General features: G+C 43.0%; 1 protein-coding gene across 1 annotated transcript in view; it reads right to left on the bottom strand.

Moving 5' to 3' along the window:
• HSD17B2 (hydroxysteroid 17-beta dehydrogenase 2) overlaps nt 1-21,186 on the bottom strand; it is a 63,336-nt gene that overhangs the window by 24,239 nt on the left and 17,911 nt on the right. The window contains exons 2-3 of the mRNA XM_054455189.2: nt 6,256-6,468; nt 3,512-3,697 (exon numbers count right to left, since the gene is read on the bottom strand). Of these exons, the coding sequence (XP_054311164.1) occupies nt 3,512-3,697; nt 6,256-6,468 (399 nt within the window). The remainder of the gene's footprint in view (nt 1-3,511; nt 3,698-6,255; nt 6,469-21,186) is intronic.

Raw genomic sequence — 21,186 nt, 5'->3', positions numbered from 1 at the left:
TGGTTATATCCTCATACTGAATGAACACCTTTATGACTATATAATGACCTTATTTGTCTCTTTTTATGGTTTTGGTCTCGAAATCTATTTTGCCTGATATAAGTATAGCTACTCTTGATCTTTTTGGTTCTCATTTGCATGAAATATCTTTTTCCTATCTTGACAGTGCTTTGTTTCTGTCTTTACACAAACTCCCGGCCCTGTTGAGTGCATATGCCTCCCTGCTCTTCTGATCTCTTGTTACTGTTTTAGTAGCTTTATAAAGTACCTTGGGTGGTTTCTGAGTCCTACAAATAAACTCATTTCTAGAGTTTCTCTGGGACATGAAGATTCAAAACTGGATGTGATGGAGGAAAACTTCATACATCTTGGTGAGTGGGTGGGAGAAAGAAGAGAGAGGTATGGGGAAAAACAAATCCAAGATGACTCAAAGCTCTGAAACTCAAAAGACTAGGACAGAAAGAAGTCAGGGTCCAGTTACAATGTTCTGCCTATGGCTAGCCAGTTACCTTAGCATCATTCATTGAATAGGGAATCCTTACCCCCATTGCTTGTTTTTGTCAGGTTTGTCGAAGATCAGGTAGTTGTAGGTGTATTCTTTTATTTCTGGGTTCTCTATTGTGTTCCATTGATCTTTGTATCTGCTTTTGTATGGGACCATGCTGTTTTGCTTACAGGTAGCCGTGTAGTATAGTTTGAATTCAGGTAGTGTGATGCCTCCAGCTTTGTTCTTTTTGATTAGTAGTGCCTTGGCTATTCGTGCTCTTTTTTGGTTCCATATTAATTTTTAAATTTTTTTTCTAGTTCTGTGAAGAACCTCAATGGTAGTTTAATAGGAATAGCATTGAATCTATAAATTGCTTTGGGCAGAGCAGCCATTTTAACTATATTGATTCTTCTTATCCATGAACATGAGATGTTTTTCCATTTGTTTGTGTCATCTCCAATTTTTTTGCGCAGTGTTTTGTAGTCTTCCTTGTAGAGATCTTTCACCTCCCTAGTTAGCTGTATTTCTAGGCATTCTGGAGGGCTGACAGCAAGTTTTGTTTCAGATAGGTTAACTTGGTGATGATCTTAAGAAAATAGATGGACATAGCTGGGTGTAATGAATTTGCACAACCAGAGGGTGAGAATAAGAGTGAGATATGCTCAGAACTTTGGGAGGCTGAGGTGGGCAGATCACGAGGTCGGGAGATCGAGACCATCCTGGCTAACACGGTGAAACCCCGTCTCTACTAAAAATACAAAAAAATTAGCCGGGCGTGGTGGAGTCGTCTGTAGTCCCAGCTACTTCGGAGGCTGAGGCAGGAGAATGGAGTGAACCCGGGAGGCGGAGCTTGCAGTGAGCCGAGATCGCACCACTGCACTCCAGCCTGGGCGATAGAGTGAGACTCCCTCTCAAAAAAAAAAAATAATAATAATAATAATAATAATAAAACAGTGAGATATGTTATTTATTTTAACATTCAGAGTTCCCCTTCAATGAAAATACATGACAACAGAGTAAGAAGTTCTGGCTTGGAAAGAGCTTTAGAGGCCAAGTTGAAGATATGTGGAAGGATATGCTCTGTATTGTGAGTTATTTTTTGAGAGAGGGTCTCACTCTCTCACCCAGGCTAGAGTACCGTGGCATGAACACAGCTTACTGCAGTCTTAACCTCCCAGGCTCAACTGATTCACCTCAGCCTCCTGAGTAGCTGGGACTACAGGCACATGCCACCATGCCTGGTTTGTTTGTTTGTTTTTTTAATTTTTTTGTACAGACGAGGTCTCACTATGTTGCCCAGACTGGTATCAAACTCCTGGGCCCAAGTAATCCTCCCGCCTTGGCCTTCCAAAGTGCTGGAATTACATCCTTGAGCCACCACACCTGGCCTTGTATTGTAAGCTCTTCACTTACCCATTCATTAATCCATTTTCCATTTTTCACTCGTTCATACACTTGCATTTCTTCATTGATTAACTGAGCTGCTGGTGCATGCCAGACACTGGGCCTACAGCACATACTCCACATTTTGGCAATAACTAAAGTGAACTCATATGCGTGAAGGTGTTGCTCAAAGTTGAGAACAGAGAAAAAAAAGAGAAACCTCCTTGTCAGTGTGCCAAGGAGGAGGCAGTACTCTGTTATTTCAGTAAATATTTATTATATAAGTGAGGCAAAGAGTCTGTGAGACTTTCCCAGAAGTACCAGACTATTCCAGGGAAATGAGAAAGGTGAGGCTTCCACACAGGCCAAAATTGTAAAGGCTAAGTTCAGAACAAAGATTAGGAAAATATTGCTGTGTGTTTTCTCAGGATTCATTTGCTTTGGCAAGGTAGCAGGAAATTGGAACTACTTTAGGGTTCTCACACAGCTAAAATATAATACTCATTGCTCCTAACCATCCTAGAGGACACTTCGTCTCCCTCAACTCTCTCTCCCTGTCTCTCTCCCTACCTTCTTCTTTGTTTATACCTCAGGCCAACCAAGACTCTAGTCAAAGACACATAGCAGTTAGTTTTAAGAAAGTTACTGAGTTAAAGCCAGGAAAGGGAATGTGGTGGACAACAATATTTGTCTAGGAAATACGAAGAACCCCCTCCCTGACCAAATCATTCTAGAACTGATATTCACGTTACCAAAAAAAAAGCACAAAACACAAAAATCAAGCAAACAAACAAAAACAGCCTAGTCATACCCTTTATTTTAAGAAATTTTACTTAGAATTAATTGATCCAACAGTGAAGAGTAGTACTCCTCTATGTGAAGGCAGGATCCTAGAATTCAGAGCCCATCCCTTTGGCTTCCCTCTCACCTCTGCAGTGACCCAGTGACCCAAAAGTCAGGTCGATGGATCTTCCCCAAACTGAATAAGAGCCCAAGGAACCCCAGTTTGAAAATGTCTGTCCCAGAAAAGAGGGCGTGCTATGACACACATGGGCATTGTTTATGAAAAGGCAAGACTGTTCAGCTCTTGACACAAGTTGTGTACTATTTGTTCTTGGAAACAGAGAGAGACAAACCATCCAGTGTCATCACATCCTGACCCAGTTGCGTTGAGGCTGCTCAACACTGGGGATAATCTTCGGTCAACAATAGCAGGCAGCTTTTGTTTGACGGCACGAACAGAGGGAAGGTATTGCCTACTCAGCTTACAGGGAACTGAACACAGTGTGTTAAATTGACGAAGTGTTGAAAACAGGTTGCCTGAAATGCTGACATTATTTGTAATGTGAGATTTTCTGTACAAATCTAGCAACTTTGTGTGTTGGCAGTCACATTATAAAGACATATAAGAACCCTAAATCCCCAGTAACAAATGGATGAGTTAGAAGGTGGATAAGAGTTTCTACATGAAAGAATTTGAAAGAAGAGAAAGGTTTTATTGTATTAAGGGATGTACAATTTACTAATCCTGACCCAGCCCTGCCTTTGCATGCCCTGCATTTTTGTTCAGCCCACAAAGAATGCCATGAGCCATGTCTTGTGATGGGCACCCCATGACCACGTGTGAAAATGCTGACTCACCTCCTATGCTGCTGACATTCACCAGCCTCCCTTTGGATTTTCTAAGAAGAGGCAAAAATGTCTTTGTGACCTCCACAGTTCCAAAGAAGTTCACGGCCATGCATTGTTTGTAGTCAGTCATAGGAAGAAGCTCCCCATCAGTTGGAAAGCCAAGCACCCCAGCATTGTTGATCACAGCCCACAGTCCTGGAGACAGAAAACCATAATGAGTGAGTGTCTGGAAGAGGAAGTGAATAACACAACCTGCAATACCTGGAAGACCATGCAAGAAGTGTTACATGTGAGCCAGGTCTCCTGGGGGATTAGAGTCTGCCACTGGACAAAGTCAAGAGTCTTAGGGAAAGGGAGTGGGAGTAGGAGTGGGAGGGGAATTCCTGTAACAAGAAGCTAGATGTGCAGAGATGTAAAGTAGAACATTCTGTTCCAGAAACTCTTCAGAATTTACTAAGTGAGCCAGCAGGTATTGCAAATTAAGGGTTTGGCAGGAGCCATTATCCTGAAAGGATCTCTAATCCTTGTTAAGGTGTTTAGATAGGGAACCAACAAACCACTGATAAAACAAATTCCCCATCACAGGCATGCCACATGGGAGGACCCCAACACATGGAGGCTCTGTATGTCTAAAAGTTTTTAGGAGATGGATGGCACTGTAAAATGCGAATGCTGTGAAGATTAGTCTCTGGAAGGTAATAGGGAAGGAAAGATGGGTTGCAAGGAGGGCATTGGGATAGCCGAGGTGGAAGAAGGTGAGGGTCTGTGCTAAGTCATAGTGCTATGCAATGGTAGGAAGGGGCTGGAAGGTAACTATCCAGGAGGTGGAATTGACAGGACTTGGGTCAGTAGGATACAGGCATTGAGGAGAAGCTGAGGGTCTCAGTGACCCGCAGGTTGCTGGCTTGAATGACTGGTTAGGTGGTAGTGCCAGTGTCTGAGCTGCGGGATGCAGGAGAGCAAACCAATTTGCAGAATGGCAGCAGGGGAAAAAAAAAAAAAAAAAACAACGTTTGACATGTTGAAGTTGAAGCCTCTGGAGTATAAGGGAAGATGTCTGATAGATAACTTTGTATATGTGGAGAAGAAGGATTAGGTTGGTAATATATTAATGGATGTGGGAGTTATTGGCATAAACCAGTGTTTCTTGGCCCTGCGCTAACATTAGCATCACACTGGGAGCTTTAAAAACTAATGATACCTGGGATCCCATCCTAGGGACTGATTTAATTGGGTTTGGGGGATCTGTTCAGTCACACAGGGCCTGGTGCTTCAGAAGGGTCCTGCACATGGTTTCAGTCTCTGCTGTCACCATCTAACATTCCTAACAATTTTCCAAAATCAAACTAGGGGCCCCATGTTTTCATTTTGCATTGGGTCTGCCAAGTTACATAGCCCATCCCGGACCCCAGCATGGGTAATTTTCAAATGATTCTAAAGTGCAGTTGGATTGAGAACTCTCAGTATAAGGAGAAAACAATATGGCCCAGGACACATGGAGTGGGAAGTCTGCAGATGCAACCCTCAGAAGCATTTGTATTTGTGGGGAGACAGAGGCAAAGTTTCATCCAGGAGAAGTGGAAAGAAAGATTGGAGAGCTAGGAGAGCAATGGGGGCTGGGGACCCCAAAGCCAAGGAGGAAAGTATAAATGACATGCTTAAATACTGCAGGGAGGTTAAAAATTGGGTCTTCCAGCAATCCCATTACTGGGTATACATCCAAAGGAACATAAACCATTCTATTATAAAGATACATTCACACATAGATTCGTTGCAGCCCTAGTCACAATAGCAAAGAAATGGAATCAACCCAAATGCCCATCAATGATAGACTGGATAAAGAAAATGTGGTACATACACACCATGGAATACTATGCAGCCGTTAAAAAGAATGAGATCATATCTTTGCAGGGACATGGATGGAGCTGGAAGCCATTATCCTCGGCAAACTAAAGCAGGAACAGAAAAACAAACACCACACGTTCTTACTTATAAGTGGGGGCTGAACAGTGAGAACACATGGACGCATGGTGGGGAACAACCCACACTCGGGCCTGTAGGAGGGAGGGGAGGTAGAGCATCAGGAATAATAGCTAATGAATCCTGGGCTCAGTACCTACAGGATGGCTGGATCTGTGCAGCAAGCCACCATGGCACATGCTTACCTATGTAACAAACCAGCCCATCCTGCACATGTAACCCAGAATTTAAAATAAAAGTTGAAAACAAAAAAAAACTGGGTCTTCAGGCTAATACTCATTAGCTTTGCCAGATCAGTTAGGGAGGCAGAGTGAGAGCCAACATCAAACTGAAGTGGAGGAAGAGAATCAGAGAGCTACAGGGTTCCATGGAGCTTAGCCATAAAAGAAAGAGAAGAGGAAGGGTAATGGGTAAAGAAGGACAGTGACCATGAAGGTATTTTTTTCTAAGCTGGGAACTCTAATGCATGTTGCTATTGCAGACAGAAAAGCAATGAGCTGGGGCTAGGGAAATTATTCATGGGAGAGTGACTGAGAAGTTGGAGAGAATGAGATTGAGGTTTCTGTAAGTTCTGTGTGGATGGGCCCATGTCTGAGTTACTCCGAAGGTCTTCGTGTTGACAGAGGCCCCCACACATGGTAGGGGTTCAGCACAGGTGTGCTCCAGGGCAAGCAGTGGCCAGAGTGGAGTGGGGGGTATGATCAGCCTAAGCCGGAACAAGAGCTCGGCATTCGGGAGGAGGGTAAAGGCACCGAGGGTGCTGGCAGCAGTACCTCTGTCCTGCAGCATTGCTGCAACCTTGCTGTAAGCATCTTTTATCTGCACTGGCTTCGTGATGTCCATTTGGAGCACCGAGAGACGCGGAGAGCAGGTTCTTCGCAATTCCTCAGCTCCTGGGCCATTTTCATTCAAAACTCCGGCAAATACCGTGAAGCCCAGCTCATCCAGATACTTGCACAAAGCGTGGCCAAGCCCGCAATCACCACCTGCATAGTGTCAGGGGAGTAGGGAGTGGGGTCAAACCAGAGTGACAGGAGAAAATATTTAACAAGGAAAACATATTACGTTGTTTACGATTCTCCATGCTCTCTGAAGAGAGGGGTTCCTGAGGAAGTTTCTTTATGTGCTAAGTGGGGAGGTGGGAGGAGAAGCCAAGCCAGACAGATACATTTCCCCATATAAAGAAAGGGACATAATATAGAATTAGGGGTTGTGAGTGGGCATAGGTGGAAAGAGAAAGGCTTGGGGGAAGGGTAGTCCAGGAGTGGCTGGTGGCCAAAGTAATTGGGAAGGAAAACCAAGACATCCAATGGAAGTAGTTTTAGTAATCTATAATGTGTAGTGTTTGATGTAACTTCACTCACTCTGTAAAACCTTCAGTCAAACATTCATTACAAACTCATACTTTGGACTCGGTTTTGCCTTATGGAGACACAGGGCAATAACAGAGGCTACCCATGGGGGCCAGTTCATGCTGGATTATAAAAAGTTTGTGGCCGCCTGTGTTTCTCACCCTCCTGGGCCTTTTTCCCTATCCATGGTCTGCCCTGAGCCATGGAATAGATGTCAAGGCTGAAAAGAAAGTTACAACAGAAACCAGATAGAAAGCCCTAATTGCATTGCTCTGTAAAAACAGAGACTAATGTAATACACAAAGTATGACTTAAGCTTCTCAGAATTTGAGATGGGAGTGTACCCAACCCAGCCAAGAGGGTATTAGGGACCCAGGAAGAAGTGTTTTATACCCACAAGTGCAAAACGTTGATGTCTGAAATTCACAAGTTGAAGATAACATGAACATTAAATCACCCTTTGAGCTACATATACCATAATAAACATATGACAGTTAACGTCTCTCTCGTTTTAATAAGAAAGGATTTCACATTGCCTGTGTCATGTGATCTTCCTTGGACTCCTGCAGGGATCTCTTGTTGGTAGTCAGACATCCCCGCCAAGAAGTGGGAAATAAGGAAAATCAGAGTACTTGCAGAGAATCAACTCAAAGATCAGTATGAGAGTGGGCAGAAAAGAGATCTCGCTTCCAAGCTAACAACAAGGGCCTGAAATCTACTGTCTGCAAAGAGAAGGCAGGTGTTCACATACACTATTGATAAACATGTGCGGGACTAAAATCCACCAGTGTGAATTCGCTTATCTTTTGACCCCAAAAGTCTCAGTCTTTATCCTAGAGAAATACTTGCAGGCACATAAATGATGTTCTTTACAACACTGTATAAGAGCAAAAGAAGGAATTAACTTAAATGTCCACGAATAGGAGAATGGGTACCTAAATTATGGTACATAAAATGGAATACGACAAAGCAGTTTTAAAGATGGAATAGAACTATTGAAAATGACATGCGTATTGCTCCAAGATGCTTTGTTAAGTGAAATAAAATAATTTGTAGTATAATAATAATTAATAAAATCCAATTTAATGCAAAAAAGAAGGAGAGTTGATGCTATACATACCGAGGTGTGGAAATGTAAAAAAATAAAATAAAATAAAAAAGAATTTGGAAGGAGAGATCCCTAAGTTTTCCTTAGGAGGACAGGCAGAATGGAGGGTGGACCTTATCTTGTAATGTTTACCATTTTTGCTACAAGAAAGTACTTATTTTTCTTCCATAATTTCTTTTTTTAAAGGCTATGCTGATTAGAATGGAGACTGGCCAGTCCTCTAATTGTAGAAAAGGGTGGAAGAGAGAGACAGTCTAGCATGGTTGGCATCTGCAAACACTGCCAGAGAGAGAATGATAGTCATGGCAAAAGGTGTGCGTGCTCCTGTCCTTCTGACACCACCATTATGGGATGAACGCCTCTGGTTGCCATCACTGATTGCATTTAACGTGTGCTCCATCTCCTTCCTTCTTATGTCTCTATGTATGTCGGTGCCCAGCAGATAGCCCTTGAGTGTAAGTGGTTTCCTCCCTGGGGCTGGCCAGAGGAGGAGATGGTACGAACTGAAACACATGCAAGTGTCTGGACCATGTGATAGACACCTGCCTTAGTGTAAATTAATGCATCAGAATTCTGGTACTAATATATAATATGTGTGTATAACCATTTTGTGAGCCCAGTTCCAGAAGAAATGGACCTGTTGCTGGACAAATCCAGCTTCTGCATCCACAGTGCTGAGGCCAGATTCTGGACACTGGCAAGTTCACCAGACTGCAGACCAATGCTGTGTGGGCTCTCCCTGGAATCCCCTAAATACCAGTGGTGGTCAAGTCTGTCTTATAAAATTATTCCCCAAATGTCTACAGTAGAAATTATCCTTCCTATCTTACAGATGAGGAAACTGAAAACAAGAGATGCCAAGATCACACAGATGGTAGGGATCAACCTGGACTCTATTGGATCCTAAATCCAAGTTCATGAGTCACTGTCATACTGGACCAGCCACCTTCTCCTTCATCTGTGTCAGCAGAGAAGGGAGGTTTGGGCAAGCTAATCCCAGGATGATCCTCTTGTGGTCTGTAAGAAAGGATATGAATTAACCTGAAAATAACTAACTTTGAACCAGGTTGGAGTTAAAAGTGTCTAGAGCCTGGTTATACACACCCTGCTGGGTGAGGCCAAGTGTTTCGTGGACAGCCTCTCCCATTTTGTGATGTACCATACCTTATGCTTCTGCCTTATTATTGGCACAGCTAGATATATGGGGGCCGTGGATTTTAAAGCCCCCAGTTCCCCCTAGAGGCTTGTGTGATATCAGGATGCCCAGCATGTTCCTTCTGCACAGACAAGAAAACTGTTCTGCAGTGCAGAGACAAACACCATGACCTTGACTCTACGGAGCACATAAACAGTCAACCAGGGTATCTGCTGCTCTCTAGAGAGCTAAGAGAGGGGGGGGAAAGGGTCATCACCCACTTAGAGCTGCTGACCATGAAGGCATGCAAACTGTCACCTGTATCCAAACCCGAAGTCCATCATCTGCTCCCCAAATCCACATGAGAATCACGAACTTTGCACTTTCCAATCCTTCCTTTGGCTTTGCATCCCACAAACACTTTGATGTGTTCAACACTGTGTGCCTCCACACAAGATGCTGAGAGCTTCCCCTTCCCCACAGCGGTCCATAAGGTTATAATTGTCCTGTGTAATTCCACCCCTTGTCTGGGGCTGACTGGACCAGAGTCAACCAGCTTTTCTCTTTCAGAAATGTGGAATTGTGGCTGCAAGATCCAAAGCAGTGTCCAATACTGTCTGACCCAAGAGGACATTAAACTCAATAGCAAGTGGGGGACTGGGTGGCTGTCTTCCTTCATGCACATGGAGATATGGGCTAAGTCCTCTTGAAGAGTAACAAGAGGCAAAGCTACAAATAAGAGCAGAGTCTGAGTTCAGATGTTGTCCACAGACATAGACGAGCATCTTCCTGGCTTATGATAGCTTTCCAGTCTCTGGTAAACCTCAAGTGATCTCTTTCCCATCTGTGCCTTAAGAAATTCCACATCCTCATAATAATCCCTCTTCTTTCTCAAGTTAGTTCTAGTGTCTTTCCTAAACTCCATCTTTTTCACTTACTGCAGACACTAAAACTAGTTATCTCTGCTTTGGAAAACAGTCCTCAAAAGGTTAAACATAATGTCGCCAGACGACCTAGCAATTCTGCTCCTAGGTGTGTACCCAACAGAAATGAAAATATATGTTTACACAAAAACCTGTATACAAATGTTCATAGCAGCATTATTCATAACAACAAAAAAAGGAAACTAACCAAACATCCATCAACTAATGAATGGATAAAAAATATGGTATATCCAACAGTGGGATATTATTAAGCCATAGAAAGGAAAGAAGTTTCTATGCTTGCTACAGCATGAACATTGAAAACATTATACTGAATGAAAGAAGCCAGTGTGGTAGGTAAAGGGATGAGAGCAAGAAGGAGACATTGTGATCTTGACTCCTTTTCCTCTGAGTAGAGGATAATTTGTCACATTTTGGAAGGTAGTGCCTTTGAGCAGCTTCATGAGCCTAGGATCTGACTCTCTTAGGAAAATTCCTTGGAAGAGCCTACAGGTGACAACAGTGTTGAACTTTAGGCAAGCCCAGTGATCCTGGAAAATTGCAAAGGTTAAGAAATGTCCCCACCCTTTTGTGTTCTGAGAAACAGCTCACTGCAAAGAACTCCCTTCCCCATATGACTTAGATGAGACTCACAGGTGCCCCCACTTGTTTACCTATGACAAGGCCAGACCCAGAGCCTCCAAACTCCCTTTCTTTGTTTTTGTGGTTAGTTGAACTGCCTGTTTCCACTGGTCAGTCGGAGCAAAGTGTTCGTTAACCTAACTTTGGTGTAGATTCTCTCCTTTCCCCAGGTCCTGGCCCATCCTCAGCCTGAGCCAGCAGACAAGTCCTCTTTATAGAATTTCCTGATCAGCCGTTAACCACTGTCTGATTGTGTCACTCTGATCATCCCAGCCCCCAACACCCACTTCTTTCTAGCCTTGTTTATGCCTCTTTAGCAAAGCAAAACATTTACTGTCTCTTCTTGAGACACTTGCAGATTACGTGATCAGAACATTCCCTCTACTGCAATAATCCTTTTGAATAAAGTCTCTCCTAACTAAATCTGAGTTTGTTTTTATTTGGCAGTGAATTAATGAAGCCAAAGATCATGGGAGACCATCTGCTTGTGTTTACCTATGAGGCAGTGTGGCATAGGCGCATGGGTGCAAGTGTAGCCCTGCTATTCCTGCCTGTGTTACCCTACAGAGCCTTTCTAATTGCTCTCTGCCTCTGCTTCCTTATCTGTAAAATGGGCTTAATAATTGTACCTGTGTCAGTTAATATTTGTGAAGTGCCTAATAGAGCCTATTCCAAACAATTACTACATGGGTCTTTTTAAAAAATAAAACTGTGTCTTTATTTTAATTTTCAGACGTTTCCACTCGCAATATTAGTAAATGTAGAGTTTGCCTCTATTGACTGTCAGTTGAGCATCTTGGTTAAGACTCATACTGCCTGATTCTCCTCTTCCACTCACGAGCCTTGGGAAAGTCACATATAACCATGTCGAACCTCCACTTCCTCACATGGAACGTAGGGTTATCATAACACCTCCTCCTAGGCTAGCATGGGAAGTCAGCAAGACAGGATTTTGCACTGGCCCAGCGTGTTGTGAATGGCTGTCATCAGTATCATGGCTGTAACCCTGACGTCATTTCTGACTTATGATGTTAGAGATCAGGCTGTGCTAGCCCCTGGTGTCTATGAAGTCTTGAGGCAGTTCAGGGGTCAGAGGGACTTGAAAAAGTCTGTGGCTGAGGAATCACTCCTTGAGGAGAGGGGAAAATAATTGCGTACTCCGGAAACCCGGCGACAAAGCCAGGGCTTTCATGAGAAGTTGGAAGTGTTTCATAAGAGTTACCTAACAGTGGTGTTTGAAAACAAGCACACCAAGTATGGATTGCATGTTTACAAAGTTCCAGCTAGTTCACATGCATTTACTCATTGAATCCTCTCAATCACCCTGGGAGGTAAGTAATGTTACCATCACCCATTTACAGAGGAGGAAACTGAGGCACAGAAGGATTAAGTCATTCAGCTAAGACACAGCACAGGTAGTTTGGAGCCAGGCACAGATTAGGATATAAACAACTGGGGTATAAAATATTCAAATCCTCCAAAGCACAAGGCTTAGCCCATAGTGGATACTCAATAAAAAGCACATGTTGGATGAATAAGCATTGAAGAGAGCACTAGAATATTTGTGCCTTACAAACTGAGAGAGGGTCCTTTGTCACTAGTGCTGAGGGCACCTGACTCATATTAAGTGCTCAACAGGGCAGAGAAAATGCTGAAGTTGGTGTTAAACTATGTCATTTGGGATCATTCTATCTCTAGCAGCCTGGAAACCCATCAACTTGGAACAAGCAATGAGTACTAGAGACCCATTTGTACAAGATTGGAGTGAATTTGAAATAGCAGTTAATTCTAAAAATGTTAACAAAGACTCAGTTTATGTGCAAATTGGAAATAATGTGAATCACCTTGAATTTGAGAGCGTTAGGAATTGTATGATGTAGTTGCAAAATGTATTTATGCTACTGCCACATGGGGGCACCATATTAGCTGGTGAACGGAAACACCCCATCATTTGTTGGTTCAAGTCTTAAACTGGGCACATTGTGAATAACGCGTGTTTGGGAGTTCTTCAGGCCAGGCCTCTTGAATAAAATGCATCCACCCTGTAAATACAGGACTGAGTGATGGGATGCATGTGCTCTGGAACACAAGCACTGTCCTTTGGAAGCTACATTCAGAGAGAAGGAAGAGGGGGGATGAATTTACAAACCTGTAAATGTTTTTTAGTCATTAATAAAACATCATACAAGAAATAAAACCTCACAGTCAATACTGAGATCAATAAATGAAGGTATTCTCCAACATCTCACCATATTGCATAACTCTCATAATGTTCATGTTCTTTTTCTTCTAGTCTTCTTTCCTACATATCGTTCTTTAACAGTTATAGCCCACATAAAATTCGACAGGTGATTTTTAAATTACTATTATATAGACCAGTTTTACATATTTCTACATAGTCTTCAAAGCCATAATTTTTCATTACTATAGATAAAATCATCCCTATTAAAATGCAGCCAAGAGAAATGATGATAACCTGGATTCTGGAGCTGGGAGACCTGGGTTCAAATCCCAGCTCTGTCACTTAACAGCTGTGGGACTTTGGCTGTCACTTAACCTCTCTGTGCCCCAGTTTCCCCATCTTTAAAATGGAGTGACAGTAGGACCTGGGTCATAGAGTTGTTAGAAGGATTAAATAATTTGATATATTAAAGTAATTGGAACAAGTTCTTGCACAAAGCCACTGCTCTCCAGATGTTTATTAAATAAATGGTAACTTTTTTTTTTTTTTGACAGAGTCTCACTCTGTCACCCAGGCTTGAGTGCAGTGGCACAACCTTGGCTTACTGCAACCTCTGCCTCCTGGGTTCAAGCAATTCTCTGCCTCAGCCTCCCAAGTAGCTGAGATTACATGCACCTGCCACCATGCCCAGCTCGTTTTTGTATTTTTAGTAGAGATGGAGTTTCACCATCTTGGCCAGGCTGGTCTTGAACTCCTGATCTCGTGATCTACCTGCCTCAGTCTCCCAAAGTGCTGGGATTACAGGTGTGAGTCACCATGCCTGGCCCATAAATGGAAACTTTTTTTTAAAAACCGACACTACACTACTCCTTTCATTGGCTCCCTCTGGTTTCTGGAACCAAGAAGGTTTTCAGTTCAGTTCTCTCAGAAGGTCATCACCGCTATTCTAGCCACAGCGATGAATCAGCCAAAGACCACAGCTCTGCTTTATGGGTCCTTGCCCCTAAAGCTCCTCCGAGTGCTCCCTTTGCCAATGATGTCTTCAACCACCAGCAGCTAAAGGTGGAAGTGCTTATGGGGTTGGTATCTTCAGAGGCACCAAGACCCTTTCTCATAGTGGAATCTCACTTCTTATGGTAGAATGGACAAGCACAAATTGAAGATCTACTATGTATCAGTAAAAGGATGTGATCAGATAGGCATTTCATTTGTCCCACACAATGAATTTTGCAAAAATTTGAACAAAGACTCAGAATCGGGAGATTGTACCTGAAAACCCAGATCAATGGTTTCTCTTGATTAACCAGGAGATGAGTCAGCATTCCCACAAGGGACCCAACAGCTGAGGCTGAGGACCTCTGGGGCTTCCCCTCTGATGGGGTATGCACACAAAGGAACAAGGTTCACTGATCAAGAGCTCTCACACACACACACATTCCCATCACCAGCTTCCCTCAGTAATGCAGCCTGCCCTGACTCCATAGCCTTTTGAGTTGGAGACCCCTGACATACAGTTTCCCACTTACAAAGGTCATCTGAATCAAAGCTGTTTATCTGGTTGAAAGCCTGTGGGAAACTAGTGGGAAGTGGACTTTCCCCACCCTTTTGTTTAAGACTTAGGCAATCCATCAGATTGCCACCCTCATGTTGACATTGCCTGTTCCCCATAAAATAGATTAAGGTATAATAAAATGTTAGATAAATACAACAAAACTCTAGCATACTTAGGACTGCCCTGAGGTCAAAATAAAAGCTCAACTCTTAATCCAGGAAGAGCAAATACTTGACCTCCCTCCTCCTTTGCCCTTAGCATTCTTAAAGGATAACAGTTGTTGGGTGACGAGGTCTTGGGAAATAGCTAGATTTTTATGTCAATTTTTTTAATGGAAACAAATGCATTTTTCTTGGAACATAACCTTTATGAAGAATTCTCCCATATTCTTGTGATTCCTGTGTTAAGATGAGCAACTGAAATGCCCGGGAAATTAAATACTTGCCCAAAGATACACAACGGGAATGTGGTAGAGTCAGCCATGAAACCTAGATTTGCTCTCTGCAAAACACATTCCTGTACTGTCCCAGTGCCACTTTTAACTTCTGACACATCTTCCTACCTGTCTTCACCTTCATTCTTTTGTTCACTCATTCATTCAGATATCATTGTGTTAGGTCCTAGAAACACCCACCCACGAAAGACAAATACTCCCTGGCTTCATGACACATACTGCTTAGGAAAGAGGTTCTCACTCCTCAGTCCCACTACAATCTAAAAAAAAGTCAATGCCCGGGTCCCATCCCCAGAGAGTCCCATTTAATTGGCCTGGATGGGGTCGGTATCCACTGGCAACAGTTTCTGAGATCTCTCCAGGAGATCCCAAAGTTCAGCCAGGATTGAGAGCCACCAATGCAGGAGAGTGATTCTCAACCACAGACAATTTTGTCCCCTGGGGAATATCTGGCAATGTCTGGACACATTTTTGGTTGTCACAACACAGAGTACTATTGAGGCCAGGGATGCTTCTCAACATCTGCCAGCCAACATCCAACTTCAAATATCAACAGTGCCAAGGCTGAGAAACCCTGGTCTACAGAGAAGATGCACATTGGATAAATAATTACAATATTGGTGAATGTTATTAATAGGAAAGTTCTAGGAATATAAGTCATAGTGTACTTTTATAGAGAACTCCAGTTTCCTCCTTAAGGGAACACTCATTGGAAAATAATACAGGCAGGAAAGAGAAGAAACTAGGTGATCTCCATCAGGGTACGGACTCTCTTGGGCTGTCTGGTTCACTCTTCCAGACCCCACACCCACTGAGCGACTGTAGTAAATATTTACCGAATGACAGAATGAGCAGTTGAGTAAATGAAGAAGTATCACAGCCCAGGCACAACCCATCACCTTCTCACAGTTTTATGTTCTTGCCCGGTACTCCCTCCCTGGACCCATTCATCACCCTCCCTGAGCCCCGCCATCTGTCCACAGTGCCTACAAATCAGATTTTTTCTTTTAAGTGACCTTCATTTTTTAATAGGAACATAACTTAGGAAAGGTTTCTCGATTCTATATTCACAAAGGAAATTGAACTATACAGATGACTCTAATCCAGCATTCAACTAAGACCTGGTCACGATGAAAATTCGCATTACCCTTAGGGCACATGTGAACCAACACAAAGCTGATGTGGGAATGGGTGGGGTAGGTGAGCCCTAATGACTTTTGCCCATGTAAGGGGACTAAGTCCAAAAAGTTTGAGAGCCTTATGTTTACATATGTTATCTCACTTTATGCTTGCAACCTAAGGTAAGGTGCACATTTTTTAAAAAAACAGATTTTATTTTTTAGAGCAAATTTAGATTTACAAAAAAATCAGAAAGCTAGTACTGAGAGTTCCCAAATACTTTGCATACAGTTTCCCTATTATTAACATCTTATGGCTGGGTGTGGTAGCTCACACCTGTAGTTCCAGAACTTTGGGAGGCTGAGGCAGGAGAATCGCTTGAGCCCAGGAGTTTGAGACTGGGTAACAAAGGGAGACTCTGCCTCTACAAATAATTTAAAAATTAGCCAGGTGTGCTGGCACACGCCCCTGGCCCCAGCTACTCAGGAGGCTGAGGTGGGAGAATCACCTGGGCCCAGGAGGTTGAGGCTGCAGTGAGCATGCTCACACTGCTGCACTCCAGCCTGGGCGACAGAGCAAGACCCTGTCCCCCCCAAAAAAAATTAACATTAACAACAACAATCTTACGTTAGTATGATGTAGTTACATCTTCTACAATTAATGACCCAATATTGATACATTATTATTAACTGAATTCTATGCTTTATTCAGATTGCGTTATTTTTACCTAATGTCCTTTTTCTGCTGTAGGATCCTGTTCAGGACATTGTGTTACATTTAGTGATCCTGTCTGCTTAGACTCCTGTGGGCTATGACAGGTTCTCAGACCTGACGTAGTTGACGTAGTTGATAGTTTGAAGGCGTGCTCATCACGGATTTTGTAGAATGCCTCTCTATTTGAATTTGTCTGATGCTTTTCTCCTGATTAGACTGGGATTATAGGTTTAGGGGAAGAAGATCACAGAGGTAAAATGCCATTTCATCACATCACATCACATCACATTAAGGGTACATAGCACCCATGTGACTTAAGACTGCTGCTGATGTTGACCTGGAAGATGTTGACCTGGATGAAGTAGTGTTCATCAGTTTTCTCCACTACACAGTTGCTTTTTCCCCTTCCCAAGCTGTACGCTTTGAAAGGAGGCCATTGTGCACAGGCCACATTTAAAAACTGGGGAGTTAGGCTGGGCGCGGTGGCTCACGCCTGTAATCCCAGCCCTTTGGGAGGCCGAAGCCGGTGGATCACGAGGTCAGGAGATCGAGACCATCCTGGCCAACATGGTGAAACCCCGTCTCTACTAAAAACACAAAAAGTAGCCAGGCATGTTGATGCGCGCCTGTAGTCCCAGCTATTCAGGAGGCTAAAGCAGGAGAATCGCTTGAACCTGGGAGGCGGAGCTTGCAGTGAGATCGCGCCGCTGCACTCCAGCCTGGTGACAGAGGGGGACTCTCTCTCAAAAAAAAAAAAAAGAAAAGAGAAAGTGGGGAGTTATGCTCTTCCTTCTTTAGGGTGGAATAGCTCTATAAATTATCTGGAATTCTGCACTGGAGATTTATCTCTTCTCCCTCGCTTATTAGTTTGTTCAATCACTTGTTTATATCAGTTTGGACTCATGAATATTGATTTTATACTTTGGGTTATGGCTTACTACTTTATTTATTGTGTTGCTCTAACTCTTCCAGCTTTGGCTATTTAGAGCTTCCAGTTGGCTCCCATAAAAGTGTACATTTTTTCCCATCTTACAGGTGAGGAAACCAAGCTTCAGAAAGAATATAAAAAGTTTCCAGCCTCACCCAAGTAAAAAAGCAGAGGTGCAATTTGAACCCTACGTCCATAAGATTCTAAGGCACCTGTTTGTTTGGTTGGTTGGTTGTTTTTGTTTGTTTGTATTTCCTGTCTAACACATTCTCTCTGAATATAGTCAACTTCTGTGAATCAATGACTAGTGTATATTTCATCTATCATTGTGAATAGGCAATAGCATTTTTGAGGTTACCAATCTGCTAGGTATTATACAATATAGAGAAACTTAATCAGCACCCAGGTTAAGAAATGGAACATCACCAGCTCACCAGAGATCTCTCTTGTATCTCCTTTCAGTTGTCCCCACCCCTCGTAGGTTACCACGATCCTGACTTATAACAGCATAGATCCGTTTTACCTGATTTTTGTTTTAAATAAATGGAATTAGGTATCGGTCCTCTTTGTGGCTGGCTTCTTTTGTTCATTCTCCTATGTTTTCCTGTGGTTTGGTTAATAGAAATTTTTTGTAAATGTTCCAACCATGTATTTCACAAGAATTGCTACAAGTAAAGTAACACTTGTAAAAACACGTTAAGCAACTACATAAAAAGTAAATTTACTTAAGATTAGCATAACACAAAAAAGAGAAAACTAACCAGAGATACAACTAATTTACCCCACTATCCCAAGGTCCCTTTTATCATTATCTAAGGCTTTATCTAAGTAGGGCAGCCTTACTAATGTCCCTTTTTTCATGGGAAAGATGCTTCCTGGCTGACAGGACGTCATTCTTGCCAACACATGACCAAAAACTCACTCAGCCGCTTCCAAAATATAATGGTACAAGATGCAACTTGCCAAACTTGAATAAAATCCAAGATGGCTGTGATTTACAGTTTTCTATTTTCTGTTTCATTGCTAATTACCACCATTGACCTAGTTCTTTACAAAAGAGATGACAAACCGGGCCAGCTTACCCTTCTCATGCCGCTATGGACACTGTTCAATCAAATCACCTCTCCTTAGAATCTACTCTCCCCAGTACTCCTCACCAACCATAGAGGAAACCAATTTGCCACCCTCACTCACACCAGAGCATTGTGTTATTTTCTAGTTGGATCCACGCTTCTATTGCATGGTTTTCCAGTTGAATGCAGGCGTCTCATTTCTGCTCCATTCTTACCACATCTCTCCCCAACTCATGAACCTGCTCTGACACCCACTTGTCTGATGGGTAATGGATACAGTACGCTGTCTGGATGTCAATAACTCCTATCATTTGCCCACTCCAGGGAAGTTTCCTACATTTCCCAAACTTAGGACATACCTTCTATTCTACTTGGGCTGATTTCTTAATCATCTCACATATGTGCTGCTTACTCCATCCTGTGTGTTCCTGCCTATTCATTACCTCATTCTTTCAATAGCTCTTTGTTAAGCATGTGCCATGTACTCTTCTACATCATGGGGACACGGCAACATGTAAAACCATCCAAGTCCTCATCCCATGGAGCTTAGCTTGTAGGGGGTGATGGGAGACATTCGATAAGCAAATGTATTGGCGTCAGGTGGGAATGGGTGTTTGCAACAGAATAGTGACTGGGTGCCAGGATGCCATGTTCAGGGACAGCAACTCTGAGTGGGTAGCAGCTGAACAGCTATCCCAGGGAAGGGTGCACCAGGCACAGGGCAGAGCAGGTGCAAAGGCTCTCAGACAGGAAAATAATTCTCAGTCAAAGAGCAGAGAGGCCATTTTAACCAAAGCAGAACAAGCAGAGAGAATAAAAGGAGCTAAACTACAGCAGTAGTTCAAGGCCAGTCCATGTGGCCTTTAAGTCAGTGATTTTCAGTTCCCCCCCACCCGCCAGGGAACATTTGACATGTCTGGAGACATTTTTGGTTGTAAAAACAGGGATGGGCTACCGACATCTGGTGAGGCCAGGGAGCTGCTAAACATTCCAAAATGCATAGAACAGACCCCACCAAAAAGAACCATCTGGCCTCAAATGTTAAGAGAGCCGAGGTTAAGAAACTCTGCTTTCAGCCATGGGGAAGACCGTGAGTTTTATTGTAAAATGTGACGAGAGGTATCATCAGAAAGTTTTGAACCAAGGTGTGACTTGAGTTGACTTAGGTTTTAAAAAAAAAATAGAAATATTTCTATTGGACAGCACCCTTCCCTTTCTGCTAAAGACACTAGTGGGGAAAGAGAAAAAAAATGACATCCCAAAGAGATGAAGTGGGAGTGGGGACAGAAAGCAACATTTCTGGAGGTTGGGAAATCAAGTTGGTGGAAACGGCTAAGTGGTATGTTAAGAATAGGGCAGGGCTGAGCATGGTGGCTCACGCCTGTAATCCCATCACTTTGGGAGGCTGAGGCAGGTGGATAACTTGAGGTCAGGAGTTTGAGGCCAGCCTGGGCAACATGGTGAAACCCTATCTCTACTGAAAATGCAAAAATTAGCCAGCTGTGGTGGCACACACCTGTAGTCCCAGCTACTTGGGAGGCTGAAGCAGGAGAATCACTTGAACCTGGGAGGCAGAAGTTGCAGTGAGCCAAGATCATACCACTACTCCAGCCTGGGTGACAGAGCGAGACTCTGTCTCAAAAAAAAAAGTTAGATTTGAAAAAGAATGTGGCAGTCTAATATTTACAATGTCTGTGATGACAGAGGAGCCGTGAATTTTCTGGAAATTCATATTACTTTCATCTGATCTATATGCGTGGCTTTTCTTTCTTTCTTTCTTTTTTTTTTTTTTTCAATATGTGGGTTAAGGTTACGTGATTAAGGAGAAAGCGTTCTTACATGTTTGGGCTGATAGCAGAGTAAAGAATGAGAGATGAGAGTTCATCTTCACTAGAAATCACAGCCAGAAGTGACCTGGAGAAAGACAAGCTTGGGAATTTGTAAACATGCTGTGGAAGGCATGGATAGACCTGCCTTAGGTCATCATGTAAGGACTCCAGCACATGATCTCTTGACTTAATGAGCATGACGACCTTAACTGATATCTGAATCACTTTATCAGGAACAACTGCTTATTAAATAAAACTGATAATGAACTTCCATCTATGGTTATGCATTCTATGTTAGAACTTCTTTACATAATACAAGAGGGAGATGCTCTACCAGTCCAGTACCATCCATGTCCAGTGTTGTTTGAGCTCCCCAGCAGCAACACAAGATGAAGCTTTCTTTCCACGGACAGCAGCACACAAAGTCTTCTCTGTGCACAGTCTCAGAGTTGATAGAACATCTTTAGAGGTCAACCACAACCAAAGAGTTTAATCAATTCACTCAGCTTCTCTCTGCCCCCCATGCTGGGCTGGGTGCTACAGGTACAATGGTGACCAAGATGGACACAGTTCTTGGCCTCAAGGTCTTATAGTCTAGTGGAGAACTCAGAGTCCATGGCTAGCGCTATGAACTTTCCCCAATCCTGCTAAACTTATCATTGGTTATGTCGGTATTTTTTATCTTAGTTTTCA

This window comes from Pongo pygmaeus, chromosome 18 (genome assembly GCF_028885625.2).
Source record: "Pongo pygmaeus isolate AG05252 chromosome 18, NHGRI_mPonPyg2-v2.0_pri, whole genome shotgun sequence".
Lineage (NCBI taxonomy): Eukaryota > Metazoa > Chordata > Mammalia > Primates > Hominidae > Pongo > Pongo pygmaeus.
This window is presented reverse-complemented; position numbering and strand designations above follow the sequence as displayed.